Source organism: Cynocephalus volans, chromosome 16 (genome assembly GCF_027409185.1).
Source record: "Cynocephalus volans isolate mCynVol1 chromosome 16, mCynVol1.pri, whole genome shotgun sequence".
NCBI lineage: Eukaryota > Metazoa > Chordata > Mammalia > Dermoptera > Cynocephalidae > Cynocephalus > Cynocephalus volans.
This window is the reverse complement of record NC_084475.1, coordinates 38,605,078-38,622,349: the sequence shown is the minus strand read 5'-3', so window position 1 is coordinate 38,622,349 and position 17,272 is coordinate 38,605,078. Positions and strand designations below refer to the sequence as shown.

General features: G+C 39.3%; 1 protein-coding gene across 1 annotated transcript in view; it reads left to right on the top strand.

Annotated features, from left to right (window-relative positions):
- TMC1 (transmembrane channel like 1) overlaps positions 1-17,272 on the top strand; it is a 188,278-nt gene that overhangs the window by 156,188 nt on the left and 14,818 nt on the right. Inside the window, exon 15 of the mRNA XM_063080407.1 lies at positions 13,505-13,572. Coding sequence (XP_062936477.1) covers positions 13,505-13,572 — 68 coding nt within the window. The remainder of the gene's footprint in view (positions 1-13,504; positions 13,573-17,272) is intronic.

The following is a 17,272-nucleotide window of genomic DNA, read 5'->3' as shown; positions in this document are numbered from 1 at the left end:
AGACATACTAATTGACAAGATGGGTCCAGAAAGTACCTATCATAAAGGTAAGGAGAACCTGAGATGGGCAGAGGAGATATTTGCGAATTCTTTCAGAAATAAAGGAGAAAAATGTGGTCATTACCATCACTACCACCACCAAAAAAAAAAAAAAAGGAGACATATTATTTCTTTTTTATCCTTGAATTCCAAAAATAATGCCAATTTATTGTATAAAATTTAGAAAATACAATAAAGCTAAATATGATAGTAAAAATCACAGATAATCTCACCACCAATGAGATTATTTGGGTTATTTGAATCAAATAGTATTAGCATTATTTGTATGTAGATAAACAAGTACTGCATATTTATATATAGTGTTATAGATTTTTATAAATACACACATACATATTTGTATATTTATGCATATATATGCGTGTGTATATACAGATATAGACTGGTTACCTGCTTTTTTCACCTAACAGTGACTGTTTTCCCATGGTATTAACCGTTGTCTAATAACCTTTTTTAATGGTTCTATGATATTCTACATATGGATGTACTAAAATCAATTTAATTAGTTTTTTATTTGTTGTCAGTGAACTGTGTCTAATTTTTTGTTATTATAATAAATGTTGTGATACCATTTAATTATATCCATGTAGCTAAATATCTTCATCCATAAATCACAGTGCTATGCACAAATTATTTTCTTATGATAAATTTCTCTAAGTTGAATGGCTCATTCACAGAGAAAGTGACTTTTAAAAAGCTTGCTCGCTTTTATTTCAACAACCTCTGTAGAAACTAAACTCTGCAGGCTCCAGCATTAGATTCAGAGATCCATAAAATGCTAAAGTTGGGTGGAATTTTGACATAATCAACTATAATGCTTGTATTTTACATGTGGAAAATTGAGTCTGTGAATTAAGTGAGGTTCCTAAGTTTATGTAGCCAGAGAATAAACAGGACAATGAAGTACACTTCTGGACAAAAACATTATGTTAAAATATACTGAATTATATACTGGTTCCATCTGAGTAAGTACTGATCACTAATTGTGATCCTGTATATTTTGCCAGTCATAAGTTTATGGCCAAGGTCTTAACCAACCTATGAAGATGAGCTGAGGTGGGAAAATTACTGGCTTGGAGCAGATTACTAGACCATGTAATGTAAGCTAATATTTCCTGAGGCTTCTCTGAGCATGATAGTTCTCAGTGTTTTTAAAGCATTCGCTGACTAGTGGGGGAGTGGAATGGTTTGCTCCCAGGAGGAATTTTAACTGTTCTGACTCAGCCCAAGGTGAGGCATCTCGTAAACTCTTCAGGCTTTTTTTTTCGGTGACAGTTCAATGAGGAACATCTTTACTTTTGGTAACAGGCAGGTCCCATGGGATTCCCCTTTACCAACAGCAACATGTGAGAGGCTGACTTAGGGGAACCCCTGACCCCTATGGGTCCCAGTGCTTGCCACTGTAAGATCACCACTCACACCTGCCAGTTAGAACTTAGAGGAAAGACTTTTTATTTCAGAAGATGTTGGCCAGGAGAAAGAGGTAAAGTCCTAACTGCCTCTCCAATTGACTAAGGCCTTATATTTACTTGACATAAGTAAATATATTGAGGAACAGGATGTACAGTCTTCAAACATGACAGACAGCTGCTTTTGATGCAATCTTAGTTAATTGTTATGGGGTAGCTATAAATGGAAAACAAAGTTAATTCTATAGTATAGACATGAGTTGCGAGGGTGGGTTCTACGTTTACCGATTACCCCCTTCTGTTAGTAACTTCTACAATCCTGGGGAAGGAACCAGGTCACAGACTTCTTGTCTAGCTACTTCCCGCTGGACAGGGTTGTCAAATTCTAAGGAATCCCTATGCAGAATTTCTGAGCCTGCAAATGAATTTCTTCAGTGTTACTGTATATCCCAATAAACATTGTCCTGGATGCCCCCTTCTTATGCACTCATAGACTCAGTGGTATTCCTCCTGGCCAGAAAAAAACACAAAACCAGAAGGAGGACAGGTAATAGTATCTCCTGAGGATGCTCTTTGTAAGGCCACTATTTCTAACCATGGATCCATTATTACCAAGTCACAAGAGGCTGATAGGGATCCCTTTAAAAACCCAGGGGTTGGTTTTATAGTGATATCATAGGAAGTATCATCAGAGCTCCCATTATCCAATAATTGTCAGATTCCATTTTCATCCAAAAAAGGGGTGTCCTTTAGTACATATCAGATACATAGTTCAGTTGCTATTCAGGTATCCCAGTTAGGTTTCCCCCATCTCCTTATGTGCAAGCAGTGCATGGAGGTCCAGAGCTGACTGTAATTTTGGGTGACATTTCCAATAATGAGACAGATTGCCAGAGGTAGCCAGGGTCTGAGAGATTCATACTGAAGAATTGCCTTTCCAGGCCTAGCTAATCTGCAGAAAGAGAAATACAAAGAATATTAACCATTTCTGTGTAAATTTCAACTTTGAATCTATAATGGGCTCAAATTCCCAGCTGCCTAGGTCATATCTCTTCACTCGGGTATGATGTACCTAGGTTTTGGGTCCTTTTAGCTTTACTGATGAAAGGGTGGCAAGTAACACATCATAAGGTCCAACCCATCTTGGTTGCAGCTGTGAATTAGGGTTTTTTTTCTGTCCAGGTCTTGAGTGGGACTTGGTCACCAGGTTTTAAGGCATGTAGAGGGACATCTGTTGGGTAAGCCACACTGTTAGATGCAAACTCATGTAACATAGTTAAAGTAGCTCCAATTTGTTTTACTACTCTGTAAACAATTCTCCTTTTGGGGAGGAAGGGTTGGTAGGCCCCTGTGCCTGACGAGTCAATGGTCTCCCACCCAAAATTTTATAAGGACTCACACCTACCTTGCTCCTGGGGGCCCCTAATATCCTTAGTAGGGCCATCGGTAATATTTGGACCCAAGTTAGATTTGTTTCCTCACAAAGGGTGGCCAGGACCCTTTTCAGGGTCTGATTCATCTGTTCAATTTTCCCTGTGGACTGTGGCCTCCAGGGAGTATATAGTTTCCAACTTATATTTCACAATCTGGCTACTTTTTGGGTGAGTTTAGACATGAATTCTGCTCCACTGTCATTCTGCAATGTTTGTGGTAACTCAAAATGGGGAATAGTCTCCCACAAAAGTACTTTAATCAGGTCTGTGGCCTTTACTGTTTGAGTGGGCAGGGCTTCTACCCACCCAATATAGGTATCTACTAAAACAAACATATAGTGAAAGTTTCCTGGAGCCTTGGGCATCTGTGCAAAGTCCATTTGCCTACCTTCACCTGCGTAAGTGCCCCACCATTGTACTTCTGCTGTTGAAATCTATGCTAGGGATTATGGCAGGTACAAATCAGGTAGCTAGAAACAATACTTTGAATTGCCTTTTGCAAGTTAGGTCCTATTGAGTAAGGCTTTATCCATTCCAGGGTTGTGCCAAAGTCCATGGTGAGTACTCTGGTGTATTAGGTTAAGGATGGGTTTCATGGAAGTGGCTGGTAAAAGTACTCATTTGGTGGAATCTACCATCAACCCAGTGTCAGACTCCAGCCTGAAACCTCATTCAGCACCTCTCTTAAGATCCTCAGCAGTGTATGCTGGTTTTTGAGTCAAATCTAGAGGAATTAGAGGAATCAATACTAGCTGTAGAGAGGTCTGCTTTGCAGTCATTTAGCGGCTTCATCTTCTTGACTATTACTTTGGGTTACCTCATTGTCAATCTCCTGGTGACCTCTACAATGGATAGTTGCTATTCCCTAGGTAGTAAAACTGCCTGCCACAGTTTGATTTATTTATTTATTTATATTTATTTATTTTATTATTTTTTTAAAAAATTATTTATTTATTTTTATTGAATCATAATTGATTATACACATTTTGGGGGTTCAACACTGACGTATGTTGATCAAATCAATATTATTAGCATATACAGTATTATAAATAATACTTATTCTTTATGTCCCTTGTCCAATCTCTCCCCATGCCCCTCTCCCTCCCCCCTCCCATCTCTGATAACCCTAGATTTCTTCTCTCCTTCTGAAAGAGTACTGGTTACTCTGTTGATTTGTTGCCTAGATGATCTGTCCAATGCTGAGAGATGTGATCAGGTCCCCCACTATTATCGTAGAGCAGATGCTTCTTCTGTCACTCTGGAATGGGCTTTGTGGAGAGAGTCATCTTCTTTTCTCTGGTCTCCACTGGTGACTCTCTTTGTGACAATGCACTAGAGTGGCTGGTGGGCCATCTACACGGTTGTGGTGGCATCTAGCCGCTTTTGTGGCAGCTGTGGCTAATGTGATGGCTGTGGTCACATGAAAGTGGTGTTTTTGGCGTGCTCCTTGCCTGGTTACTTGCAGAAGTTTTAATATCTGGTCTGCATGTTTTATTTCTTTGTTCCTGAAGGTCAAAAGATCTCTCTCTCTCTAGATAGCTGCACGAGCATGAACTGTCATGAAAGAATATTTAGAGTCAGCATAAATATTTATTTTGATTTCTTTAGCCAGGGTTAGAGCTCGAGTCAAAGCAATTAGTTCAGCTTTCTGGGAGGAAAGAGGCCTGGGCTTCTATTACTTGTTGAAGTACAACCATGGCATATCAGCTTGATGCTTCCCTGGTCCATAAAGCTGCTGTCATCTGTATACGGTTCCATAGCAGGTGCCTCAAAAGGTTGGTCAGTCAAATCAGTTTGGCTAAAATAAACTTGGCCAATTATTTGCACATGATCATGATGTGCAGGGATCCAGAGAGGCAGGTAGAAGAGTTGCAAGACTCAAACTAGACAGAGCCTTTAAGGTAACGTTAGGATTGTCTAGCAGGATGGCCTGATATTTGCTGAGCCCTCCCGCTGTCAGCCAGTATCCCCCTTCTGTTCTAAGAGGGGAGCACACAGTCACAGTATGCACAGTAACAGGCTGACCCAGGGTAAACTTGTCAGCTTCTTGGAGCATGTCACAAGTTGTGACCGCTGACCACAAACATGTGGGCCATCCTTTAGTCACAGGTTCTAATTGCTTAGAAAACTACACCACTGGTTGCTTCTGCATTCCCAAATTCTGAGTCAAAATGCCTAACCCGATCCCTTGCCTGTCTTGCAAAAAACAGTCAAATGGCTTCCAGAGATCCAGGAGGACCAAAGCAGAGGCAGTCAACAATCTTTCTTTAATGGTCAGAAAGCCTTTTTTGGCATTTGCCAGTCCACATGAGAGGTTCTTTTTCTTTCCCTTTTAGGGCATTATATAGGGTTTTGGCTATGAGCCCAAAGCCTGGAATCCAGATGCAACAAAATTTGGCCATTCCCAGAAACCTGCACAACTATTTATGGGTTTTAGGGACTGCAAGTTGGGAGATGGCTTCCCATCTATCAGGCAATAGATTTCTTTGTCCCTGTGAGATTTCGAATCTTAAATACTTTACAGTTGCTTGGGCAATCTGAGCCTTCTTTGGGGAGACTTTACATCCTTTTTCAGCCAAATAGTTTAATAATTGACAGCAATGTTGGAGGGAAGCTTTTTCATTTATGCTGGCAATCAAAATATCATCCATCTATTGTAGAATTTTCCCATTTAACAAAATCAACTGATGCAAATCTTGGGCAAATATTTCCCCAAATATGGTGGGAGAATTTTTAAATCCTTGTGGCAACACTGTTGTCCACCAGTATTGTTGTTTAGTCTTAGTTTCAGTATACTCTCATTCAGATGCTAAGAGTTCCTGGGATTCTGTGGCCAGTGGGATACTAAAGAAGGCATCTTTGAAGTCCAAAACAAAAAAGTATGCGAAGTCCCTGGTCAAAGGAGTCAGCAAAGTATATGGATTGGCTACCATCAGGTAGATATCTTCTATTACCCAATTGATAGCCCTCAAGACCTGAACAAAGCAGTATTTTTGGGTTCTTAGTTTTAACACCATTAGTATAGGATTGTTACAAGGGGACTGATATGGTCCAGACTAAGTTGCAAAAATTTAGCAACCAATGGCTGAATGTCTAGTTGGGATTGTAGTTTCAGGGGATACTGCCTAATTCTTGTTTTCTCATCTCCAGCCTTAGTTTTTATTACTACCATTGTGGTGTCTACTACAGTGCCAGGGGGTCCCATCAGCCAATGCTTGAGGGTCTACTTGGTCCTTTATAGCTTCCAGAATTACTAGATCCAGCCCAGTTTTAGAAACCAAAGCAGCTTGTAAAGTCTATGCTTGCTCTTCTGGAATATGGATATGAGACTGATTTTTTCCAAAGGTAATTTGTGCTTGGCGTGTGGTTAATAAGTCTTGTCCTAATAAAGGTATTAGACATTCAAGCATATAGAAAACTCTGTGGGTCAGTATACTTGAGCCAATCTTGCATTCCAGAGACTATAAGAAACGGCATTGAGCTGACTTTCTGGATACCCCTGTTGCTGACACAGCTTTTGAGGTTTATTTAGCTAACTTTAAATTAAGAACAAAGTAGGTGGCTCCAGTGTCAATAAGAAAATCAATCATCTTTCCTCCCACCTCTAAAGTTGTCCGAAGTTCTTGGTGGGAGGGGGATATTGCAGGAAGATTTTCTCCTGCCTGTAAAAGAACCTCAGGCCCTGTCAGTCAGTTTCTCCTCCAACTAAGTCAGCCATCTAGAGCATGTTTTCATTTTCGTTTTTCAATCTTTATACCAGTGGCCTTCCCCCTTACAATGGGCACATTGTTTCTTAGTTAAAGGAGGATTAAACGAGAGCCCCTTCTAAGGGGGCTTTCTATTCTGTGGGCGTCTTCACACTTTCTGATTTTGAGCTAGGGTCACCACTATGAGTTGGGCCTGGCTCTCATCCTTCTGTTGTTCCTTTAACTAATCCTAACTGAGAAAAACCTTATAGGCTACTTCCACTAGGTGAGACACTGGCAGGGTTAAGGCTCCTTCCAATTTTTGCAGTTTTTGTCTGAACTTTGTCTGATTAAAGGTCATATTAACCAATTGGGTATTTTCTAGATTATTTGAGTTCGCATCTGTGTATTTACAGTAAACCTCCAGAATCCGTTCCAGAAAGGCAGACAGATTTTCTCTGGGTTCCTGCCTTAATTCATGTACTTTGTTCAGACTTGATTTTGGGTACTCCTTTCCACAATCCCACCACTATGCATGCCTGAAAATGTTGGTTCCCACCTTCATCGCCGTTGCTGGCTTCCCATTCAGGATTGTAGTAGGGGACAGCTTCCCTGGCGCAGGCTTGTACCAGGTCATTGGGGTCCTCCGAGTGTAGTCAGTTGTCTTCTTCCCTGACTTTCTCCAGTACTAATCGGTGTTCCTCCAAGCTCAATGAAAGAGTGGGAAGATTCTATATGTCTGCTCAAGTAGGGCAGTGGGTAGTAAAAATAGAGTCAAAGAGTCCAGTCATTTTAGTCCTCCTGATAAGTGCAGTTATTTTGTCTAATTATGTCAGATGTAGTAAAAAGACTATATATCTGCACATTCCAGCTGTTTGTCCATCTACATTTAATCCACCTCTGGCCAAATTGAGTACCCTTTTGGGTGTGAAAGGGGGAGACAATGTTCTCAGCTGGGCCTGGTTCCTTTCCTTTGAGTAGAACTGAGAATGGGTATAAAATTGGAGTCGAAACTCCAAGTCCTTTAATATTATAAGGTGGGGGTTGAGTAGGGATAATTGTCCCAAGCTCATTAGTTGGTGGTTGTGTGCCTGCATTTTGTGGGCCTGGCTGGCACTGGAGTCAAGATGGGGCCAGGCTGAAAACAGGCCCAGGAACTGGATCAGGCAAATAAGCCTGGACAGATAAAGGATGAGAGGCTGGGGGATAGTAGTGGTGGCTGGCAGGGGAGTCCTTATCTAGGGCTGCTCACTCCCCCAGAGGTGGAGTTAAGGGCCGTTCATCTAAAGGATTCAACTTTGGAAGCAAAATCGGTTTCTTTTTCTTATTTCAAACTCCTCTAGTCTCTGCATCAACAATTTACATTTTTCCTGATCTGTTTCACTTTGATATAATAACATGAGAGACTGGACATACAGAATCTCATCCCATTTACCCAGATTATGACAAAATAGATCCAATTCTAGAAGTGTATTATAATTTAAACTTCCATTTACAGGCCACTTCTCCTGACCCAATGTATATTGTGGCCATGCATTATTACAGAAGAAAACAATCATATTCTTCTTTTTCATGGGCTCATAGCTATACTCAGCCCAATTTTGTGATATACATCCTAGAGGACTAGTAACAGGATAGATGGCTGATTTCCCATATCAACTTACACAAACAACACACTTATCAAAGCACTATTTACGACAAATGGGCCTATCGAGTGAACCCCTGTTGAGTTCTTATAACACTATGGGCAGAATACTGCAAATAGGGTTCTCCAAATACTATATACAACTACCCAAGAGGGGGTACAAAAGGACTTACCTGTCCGGATCAGAAAATCCAGCACTTTTCTTTTACAGACGAGTTTCAGCGTTTTCCAAGAGCAAGTAGCTGGGGACGTCTGGGGAAACTGGGAATTTCTGGTCATGTCCTCTGTCTAAAAAGGGCTGAGCAGCTGCTTGGACAATGAGGTGGAAATTTCTGTTCCTCAGAGGCCACCCCAGCTGTGAGCAGCTCTCAGCCGCATGTTGGGCACCAAAAAAATTGGTAAGAAACAAGTCCCATGGATTCCCCTTCATAAGAGTCCGGTGGGATTCCCCTTCATTGACAGCCAATGCATGGGAGGGCAGCTTAGTTGGGGGAATCCCTGACCTGTGTGGGTCCAAATGCTTGCCACTATGGGATCGCCTGTCACACCTGCCAGACAGAATGTAAAGGGAAGGCTTTTTATTTCAGAAGACATTGACTGGGAGACAGAGGATAGAATCCCAACTGCCTCCTTGATCCACTGAGGGCTGGGATTTGTATAGGTGAATGTTTTGGGGAGATAGGATGGAGTCTTCCAGCAGCACAGACAGATGCTTCCTGCTTCGAGAGATGTTATCAGGCAAGACAGAGGGTAGGGTCATCAAGAGCGATGGACAGCTGCTTTCAGTATGATCTTAGTTAATCATTAAGGGCTATCTATAAAGGGAAAAAAAAGTTAGTTCTATAGTGTATACGTGAGTGTGTGGGGGGTTTCTACATCAACACTTTCACTTTAATTTGCGTTGACACCGTCCTTACCATTTAGGATTGAATGTAGGGCATGGGGTAAGGGTATATTCATCAAATTCAGTGTCTTTTTTACAGTTGTATTTTTAAGGTGATCCTTGTTCAATTTATATAAATGGAAAATATGAAAGATTTCCTTGAGATCTGATAAAGGGGGCTTAAGATTATCCATAAATAAAATGCATATGATTGATAGATCATCCAAGTGGATTCCTAATCATATTATATTGCATTATATTTTCATGTGGTAAGTATCATATGTCAGAAACTCTACAGAATACATGTATTATTCCATATAATCATACCAGCAATGCTGCGAGGTAGATATTATTATTCCTACTTTATAGTAAACTGAGGCTTAGAGGGTGTTAAATAATTTGCTCAAAGACACATAGCTGGTCAGTGGAAGTTTCAAGGACTCTGCCAAAGCATAAATAATTCATGAGCCAAACTCATGGCGTTTGAAACTCAAGGTGCTCCTAGGCTTAGACCAGTTACTTGCAATAGAAAAGAGTTGGCAATATGGGCTGGGATATAGAATTAGGAGATATACTCTTGTTCTCTAGCTGGGAATGTGGAGATACTATGTAGCAGTTCAGGAAGACAGCATGACATAGAGTAAGAAGTCATTGGCATCCCATGATGGGGTGAGAACACAAGAACAGGGACAGTAAAGTTGTATTTGAGGTTCCACTTCAATATGTGGACAAAGTGTTTCTGCAGTTAACAGGATCCTACTCTTAACTAGGGTTGAAGTGCAAAGCCCTAAGTGCTGAATCATCCTAGCAGGTGAAGCTAGGCTTTGTACTAGATTAGTGCTTCTCAAATTGAGCACACTCATCCATCAGAATCTCCTGAGGGCCTGTGAAGACATGGCATTTCTAATTCAGTAGATGTGGGGTGGGGCCTGAGAATGTGCTTTTCTAATAAGTTCCCAGAGGATGCTGCTGACTCTGGTCTGCGACTGGAGAACCACTGCTCTGGAACCACAGCCCAGGCCAGCCTGCAGCTCTGAGTGATTTCAGCTGTGAGAAGTGGAGTTTGTGTGAACAAGGCCAGGCCGCTCATCGCAATAACAGGATTCATTCTCTGTGAGACCCTGAATTGCATTTCATGATATCTGTAGGTTTGCAATCTGCTCCAAGTAACTAAACTTGCAGAGAGAGAATGGATCGACCCAGGCTTTTTTGTCCAATGAACACCATTTGTCTTCCCTCTGGGTAGATGATTGACTCTAGCACGCCCCAAACAAAGTCCAAAAGTAAAACTGGATCATTTCCAATCCCTTCTTAGGAACCTCAGCTCAAATCCAAATTGGTTCTTCTGTTGCTGGCCACTAACAATCTTTCTAAGGATGAGTGGCCATTAGTGAATTGAGTATACTTATCTTATTTGAATCATTTCACTTTCTCAAACTTCAAGAAACCTGTTTTATTTTTTTCCCCAAATATCATTTGCCTTTAAGCTTTCTCAGTTTTAGAGGCAATTAAACAAATATATTGCAAATTGATTTATACCTATTAAAGCATTGCTTTAAACATTTTAAATATAATACAATCTCATATGTTTAAAAAGTCTATCTCTAAAAGAATGAACATTGAATTTTATATTATAAATATGCATATATAATTTTTTATCTTCTCATATATGTTTTATTTTTAGAGTGGGAGTTTCTTTGTTTAATGCATAAAGAATTATACCCCATTTTGAGGTGTTTATAGAGAAGCAATTCTTTAATAACTGGGTATATTTTTAACCAGTAACAAATATTTGGGTTTGAAAGGGATCTTAGAAATAACCTAGTTCAGGAGTTGGCAAACTTTTTCTGTAAAGGGCCAGATAGTAAGTATAGCTTTTGCAAGCCATGTGGTCTCTGTCGTAACTACTAAATTCTGTTTTAGTCCGAAACAGTCATAGATAATACACAAATGAATGAATGTAGCTGTATTCCAATAAAAATTTATTTACAAAAACAGGTGGCCCTTTAGATTTAGCTCATGGGCCACAGTGTGGTGACCCCTGATATAGTTCATTTCATTAATTTATCTGTGAGGAAACTATGGCCTGAAGAGCTAAGTGATTGGGGTCAGCTCACTCAGCTAGGAAAGGGTGGGGCGAAGTGACACTCAGGTTTAATCTCAGTCAAATGTCTGTACCACAAAACTGCTTGGTCCAGTAGGGTTACCCTATATTCTTTCTTTGCATCAGTTCAATTTACACATCAAAGATTTTATTTCCTCCTGCTGCCCCTGATCAAACACAGTGTAAGGCCAGGGATTCCCAGTGTGTCCTTTGTGCTTTTCTGGTCAATTTGTTATGCAATATCTCATCTCCAGTGACCTTCCAGAGGTGTGTGTGCTTGTGAGAGAGTAAAGGAAATAGACATCTAAAAGTCTGAGTTCTTTCTATGTTCAGTAGTTTGGTGGGATAAATAATGACACCATTCTAAAGAGACCAAGGTAGAAGGTTTGATTCTTGAACTGACCCAGAGAAAAGCAGTTCCAAGGCCACAGATGGCACTGGCCACCCGACTGAGCATTTTCCAAATGTGTTCTGTGATCACACAGGGCTCCAGAGCAAAGCACTCCACAAAAGAAGAAAGACTCAGAGTGCGTGTTCTCAAGATGAGAAACAATTTATTTTCTTCATGAACGACACTTTTTTTAATTGTTGATTTTTAGAACAGAAACTATCAACCAAACCTTTTTGCTCTGTGAACATCACACTTCTACAAAATCTGCAAAACAGTGAAACACTTAGCATATATCCTTTAACAGTAACTTGAATAAATTTATGTTGAAATTATCCAGTTCATCTTTGTCCTATTTAATATACAGGATGATTTATTATTTCGTCATGCGACATCTTATCACTTTATCTTGTGATTTAACCATTTTTGTCATGCAGGTATGCTGTGTATTCCCTGAACCTGTTACAAGGCAGATTGCTCACATCTCTTAGTTGAATACTAATGCCTTTTGGGAAAGTGAGGAAGTTGAGGCAAAGCACTTGAAGGTTGGGGGTAGTTTTGTTGAAGTTCCAAATCAGAGACTTATTCTATCTTCTTACAAATATATTTTTGAGTTCTTAGGTCAGGTCATCTTGTGTGTGTGTGTGTGTGTGTGTGTGTGTGTGTGTGTGTGTGTGTGTGTGTGTGTGTGTGAGTGTGTGTGTGTGTGTGTGTGTGTGTGTGTGTGTGTGTGTGTGTGTGTTGGAAAAGGGAGTTATTATAAGGAACCATAGGGAAGTAGGAACCTGCCACTTTCTTGGTCTCTCTTTCACAGTTTTCTTGGCCCTCTCACTTTATGTTTTCTGCTTTCTTATTCTCTTGTTACCAGTCAATCTCCTCTGAATTCTCTATCCCAAGTTAAATAGGAGCCAGTTTTATTGTCTTTGCTAATTAACTCCACTGATAGAAGCATTCCTGCTAGGATGCCTTATGTGGCACCAGGAAGCCTTTGGATGGGCCACCCTAGCACAGATGCCCGCTATGGTCCTATTGGTGACCCTTCTGTGCAAAGAGCATCCCTACCCTGAGCATGATAGTATTATCTAGGACATGGAGACTGGACATTGAATTGAATAACTTTTTAAACTTCTGTTAATATTTTTTTCTATATTTATTTTATTGTAAAATTAATTTATAGTTTTATTGAAAAATGTTTTAAATATACAAAATTTAATAAAGAAAACAAAAACCATAGTCCATTACCCTCATATAAGCTGTTTATATTTTGCCAATTACTTTTCAGTCTTTCCTGTATGCATAGTTTCATATAGAGTTGATTAAAAATAATGAATATATGATTTTATATTTTTTCTTTAACATTAGAGCATAGCTTTTGCTCATGTATATAAACATCCTTCCAAAATGATTTTAATTATCTGCAATGTATATCACAGTATAGATATTCTGTATTTACTTAACCAGTGTTGTATATGTAATGGGTTCCATCATTGCTTGTTAAAATTCATCAGCTTTTCAGATTATTTTGTTAACACAAATTCCTAGAAGTAGACTTATGTGGTCAAAGAAAATGAGACTTTTAAAGATTTTAACATGCATTGTCAAATTATTTTTGTAAAATTTTGCTGGTTTTTACTTCCACAGTTTTTACCATGTAAGCCAGTGTATCTTGTCACACTTTTCGAAGCATTGAATGACAGCATTTTGACATGAGACTTACTATGTTTTAAAGCATGCTTTCTTATTCTTTCAATTGTCTCTGATTACTTATTATATTCGTTATTCTGCTATGGTTACTGACAGAAGGTAGTTGAAAGCCCAGCCATGTCTATGCAGAGAAACCTGTCTTTCAATTGTCACCATATGAAATGTTAATCCAATGAACATCTGTGTCTCCTCTAGCCTTCATACACTGAATTTGACATCAGTGGCAATGTCCTCGCTCTGATCTTCAACCAAGGCATGATCTGGTAAGCCAGCTGTTGGACAATTTATCATTTTTAGAAAAGCCTCCAAGGTCATTACTGCATCAAACACTGTAGCCTGGTGTCACAGGAGACCATAATCCATGTCCAACTCAATATTTGCCTTTGCAGAGTGGATGGCTGTGAACAGTTAATTTTTTTTTCTTTCCCCCATATCTTAAATCTTGTCTTCAAAGGCATCTTCCTGCTTGGCAGAGCATTCCTTCATCAAATGACAGCAGTCTATGTTCTGATTGGTAAATGTATTTGAAGGCTATTTATATTTTTACATCCCGTGACACCAGGATCTAATAGTGAAATGTTAATGAACACATTAAGGCCTTTCTGAAAAACTAATTTTATTTTGTCATCACTACTAAACATATTCAAAATACAACATATATCTACTTTTAAACATTTTTTTTAACCAAATTCCAGGAGTTTATAGAGATAAAACACATGTTTTAGGAAAGTAAAGTTAAAAATAGAATCTTCACTTTATAACTTGTTTCACGGGGCCACTTGCACATCAGAATTATTTCTTTTGATATGCAAAGGATTGTCATATCTTTTATTAAATGAAAGCATTCTCACTATAAACCCTGACAGGTTAAAATGAGTTGATACAGTAGAAAGTGTTTTTGAATTTAAAAATTGAGTCACAGCATGCGATTCATCTGGGGACCATGTGTTTTGGAAATCTGTCACTCTTAACTAAGAGCACCCCACCCCACAAGCAGTTGCAGTTGAGCACTTTGTACTGTGGACACATGCCTAGTACAATATTGTGCTACCGACCACACTAGTGTCCTATCCACAAGTGCCAGCACAGCCTCGGCTTTTGATCAAGCCTTATATATTACTCAAATCCTTCAACCGTAGCTGGTCCAAATTATTAAAGCTTTGTGTGCTGACAGAGACTGGACCTCTTTGCAAATGTGAAAACTGTCTTGTTTCAGTAACATAAAAAAACTACCCTCAAGGGCTCCATTATCCTGACACGGGGCCTTCCAATTCTTTTGCCTCACCAGGTGAATCAATATAAGGAAAATGCTATAAAAAGATTATATTCTCTGTTGTCAGCTATGTTTGAAAATGCAATTCCTGTCCCCTTACTTTCTAAATTTTGCAAGTATGACTCACATGTCCAGAGAGTCATTAGGGAGTGAAATGCATCCTTTATTCTCCAAGCAGGGAGGAAAGTCAGGGTGGCCCAGGGAGTGACCACGGATAGAGACAGTAAGGGGAGCAGGTTCTCTGAGTTCTGATCTTTCATTTCCTCTGGGGGAATCTGCTGTCATGGCAGAAAATAGCGATTGGAGTAATGAGAAACCACTGCCTTATATCAGTGACTTTTCTGTGCAGTGTCGTAAATCCCTCAGGCCTGGTGGGTGCCATTCGTGCAGACATATGCTGCATGTCTATCGTGTTCTTTTTGTGTGAAGACAACAGATTGGCCTAGAAATTCTTTTTTATTGTCAGAAAAGCTGCTGTAATTGCTGTCCTGATTGGTTTCACTTGTAATTTTGCAACTCTTTCGTCCACTATTGTTCATATCGGAATTCTTAAAAAATCTAAAAATCTTTCCAGTTCTCTCATGGGCAGAACTATTATCGAAATCTCTGCATTATCTCTGCACTATCACTTCTTACGTATTAGTTCTTCAGGCAATGATCAAGCTTGCTTCTGGTTAGTTCAAAGAGGACTTTAGAAAGTGATTGTGTGTTTTGAGTGTACAAAGATATTCATACACTTTGCAGAGTTCTGGAAACAAAATGACTATTATTCTATTATTCACCTTCAGGTCAACTCTGCACAAATGCTCTTTTCCTAACTCCCAGGAGGTTGGTGTGGGAGCAGGGAAGTGGTGTGGTGGGGAGGTGTGGCAGGGTGTAATGTAAGATTAGTAGGCTCACTCTGCACAAGGGTCATCACACATGATAATTCCATTATTTTATGATGCATGAGCATCTATTGCCTGAATTTAATTATTTTCTGCAGAAACAGTCAGAGCGGTACAGGTATTTTGTATTCAATTCTATTTAATTGTGACTGGAGACATTCAATTACTGCTTTAGGAGTTGCTGATTAGTGGAGATTATTTACACAGATGTTATTAAAGTCAACATTTATAAGTAAAAGCCATTTTGTTATGATTTGGCTGAATGATCAGCAAATCTTTATTTACACACTTATTTTTGAAATGGACATCATAGGTTGCCATAATAATATTTTTAAATGATGAAAGCACATAATGTCTTTATGATAGCAGGATGTAGAGAGGGGCAGAGAGCTGTGAGAGAGAAGGTGAGTTGTGAACGTTGCTTCCAACACTATTTCTCTGGCTACCTCCTGCCAGTCTTGTTACCTTTTCCTCCTCATTTTCTCAGTTGATCAGTGTGAATAATTTACCTGACATTATTGCTCCAGTGACATTTACCATACATGTCACTGGAGCAATAAGCAGAGTTAAGTAAAAGAAGCTTTCATTTGCTTTGATGTTCTTGGAAGAAAAGCATTTTATAAGGCTAAGGTATTACAATGCTTTTTAACTGACAGATGACAGGATCACGCCTGGGTACGGGACTTAGTGAGCTGAGCTGATTAGCCAGTCATGAGCAAAGATAAGATGAGCATTAAGATTCAGTTGTCACTGTGCCAGCACCTGGTTTTCTAGGCTTTTAAAAAGTCAGCTACACAAATGGCTCTTGAATCATTTGTTCAAAATGTCTACGTGATATTTATTTTGAAATTTTGAAATTTATTTGCACATACAGGTACAAATAATACGTGTATATATATTTATGTAAACAAGCAATGCGTATGTCTAAGTACAAATATATATGGTTTTAGGCTAGTCTAAGTTTTGAATTATGTGCAAAATTATGTTTTAGATTAGGTTATGCAGCAATGAAACACAACCCTAAAATCTGAGTGGATTAGGATTTTGTTGAAAAGAGCATGTCAATATGGACACACTCTTATAGCTTACCTTCGCTTTAGTGACCCAGACTGAAGGAATGGGTTCCATCTGGAACATTGCTGATCACAGTAGCTGAGAGAGGAGAGAACGAAAAACCACAGAGGACTTTTGAAGTTTCCATTCAGCAGTGAGATGTTTTATTTCTGTGCATACTTTATTGGGCAAAGCAAGTCACATGCCAGGCCTGACTTTCTGAAGGGGTCGAGTCTAATCATCCAAAAGCATGTTATGTCACAAGTATTGGTACTTGGGAATACAGTCTCATGCTTTGTAATTCTGACCCATCAATTGGGACTATCATTCACTTGCTTTCTCACTTTTTTGGAGTTCCAGGTTCTCTCTTGCTGTTCTGTATTAAAGTACACTGTGTTGTTACAAAGTCTATCCTCACTTTTTAAAAAGTGTAGTTTAATTTCCTGCAAAATCTCTGGTCAATTCGGTATGGTAAAATATCATTCAGATCTGTTGTCTGGAATCCTGTGAATAAGACAACCCAGATTGCGGCAAGATTCCACTTTTCAAAGGAATGAGTTAATTTGAGGTTGGCTTAAGTTCAATTACAGCAGAAACAAATTTTTTCATCTAACTCAAAAATGCCCATATGATATACCGAATTTATATTAATTTGGTTTAAACAACTACTATACATATCCAGGAAGTAAAAAAATGCTAAACATAACTCGAAATGCTGAGGGATTTATTACAGGTGGGACAGTTTAAAAG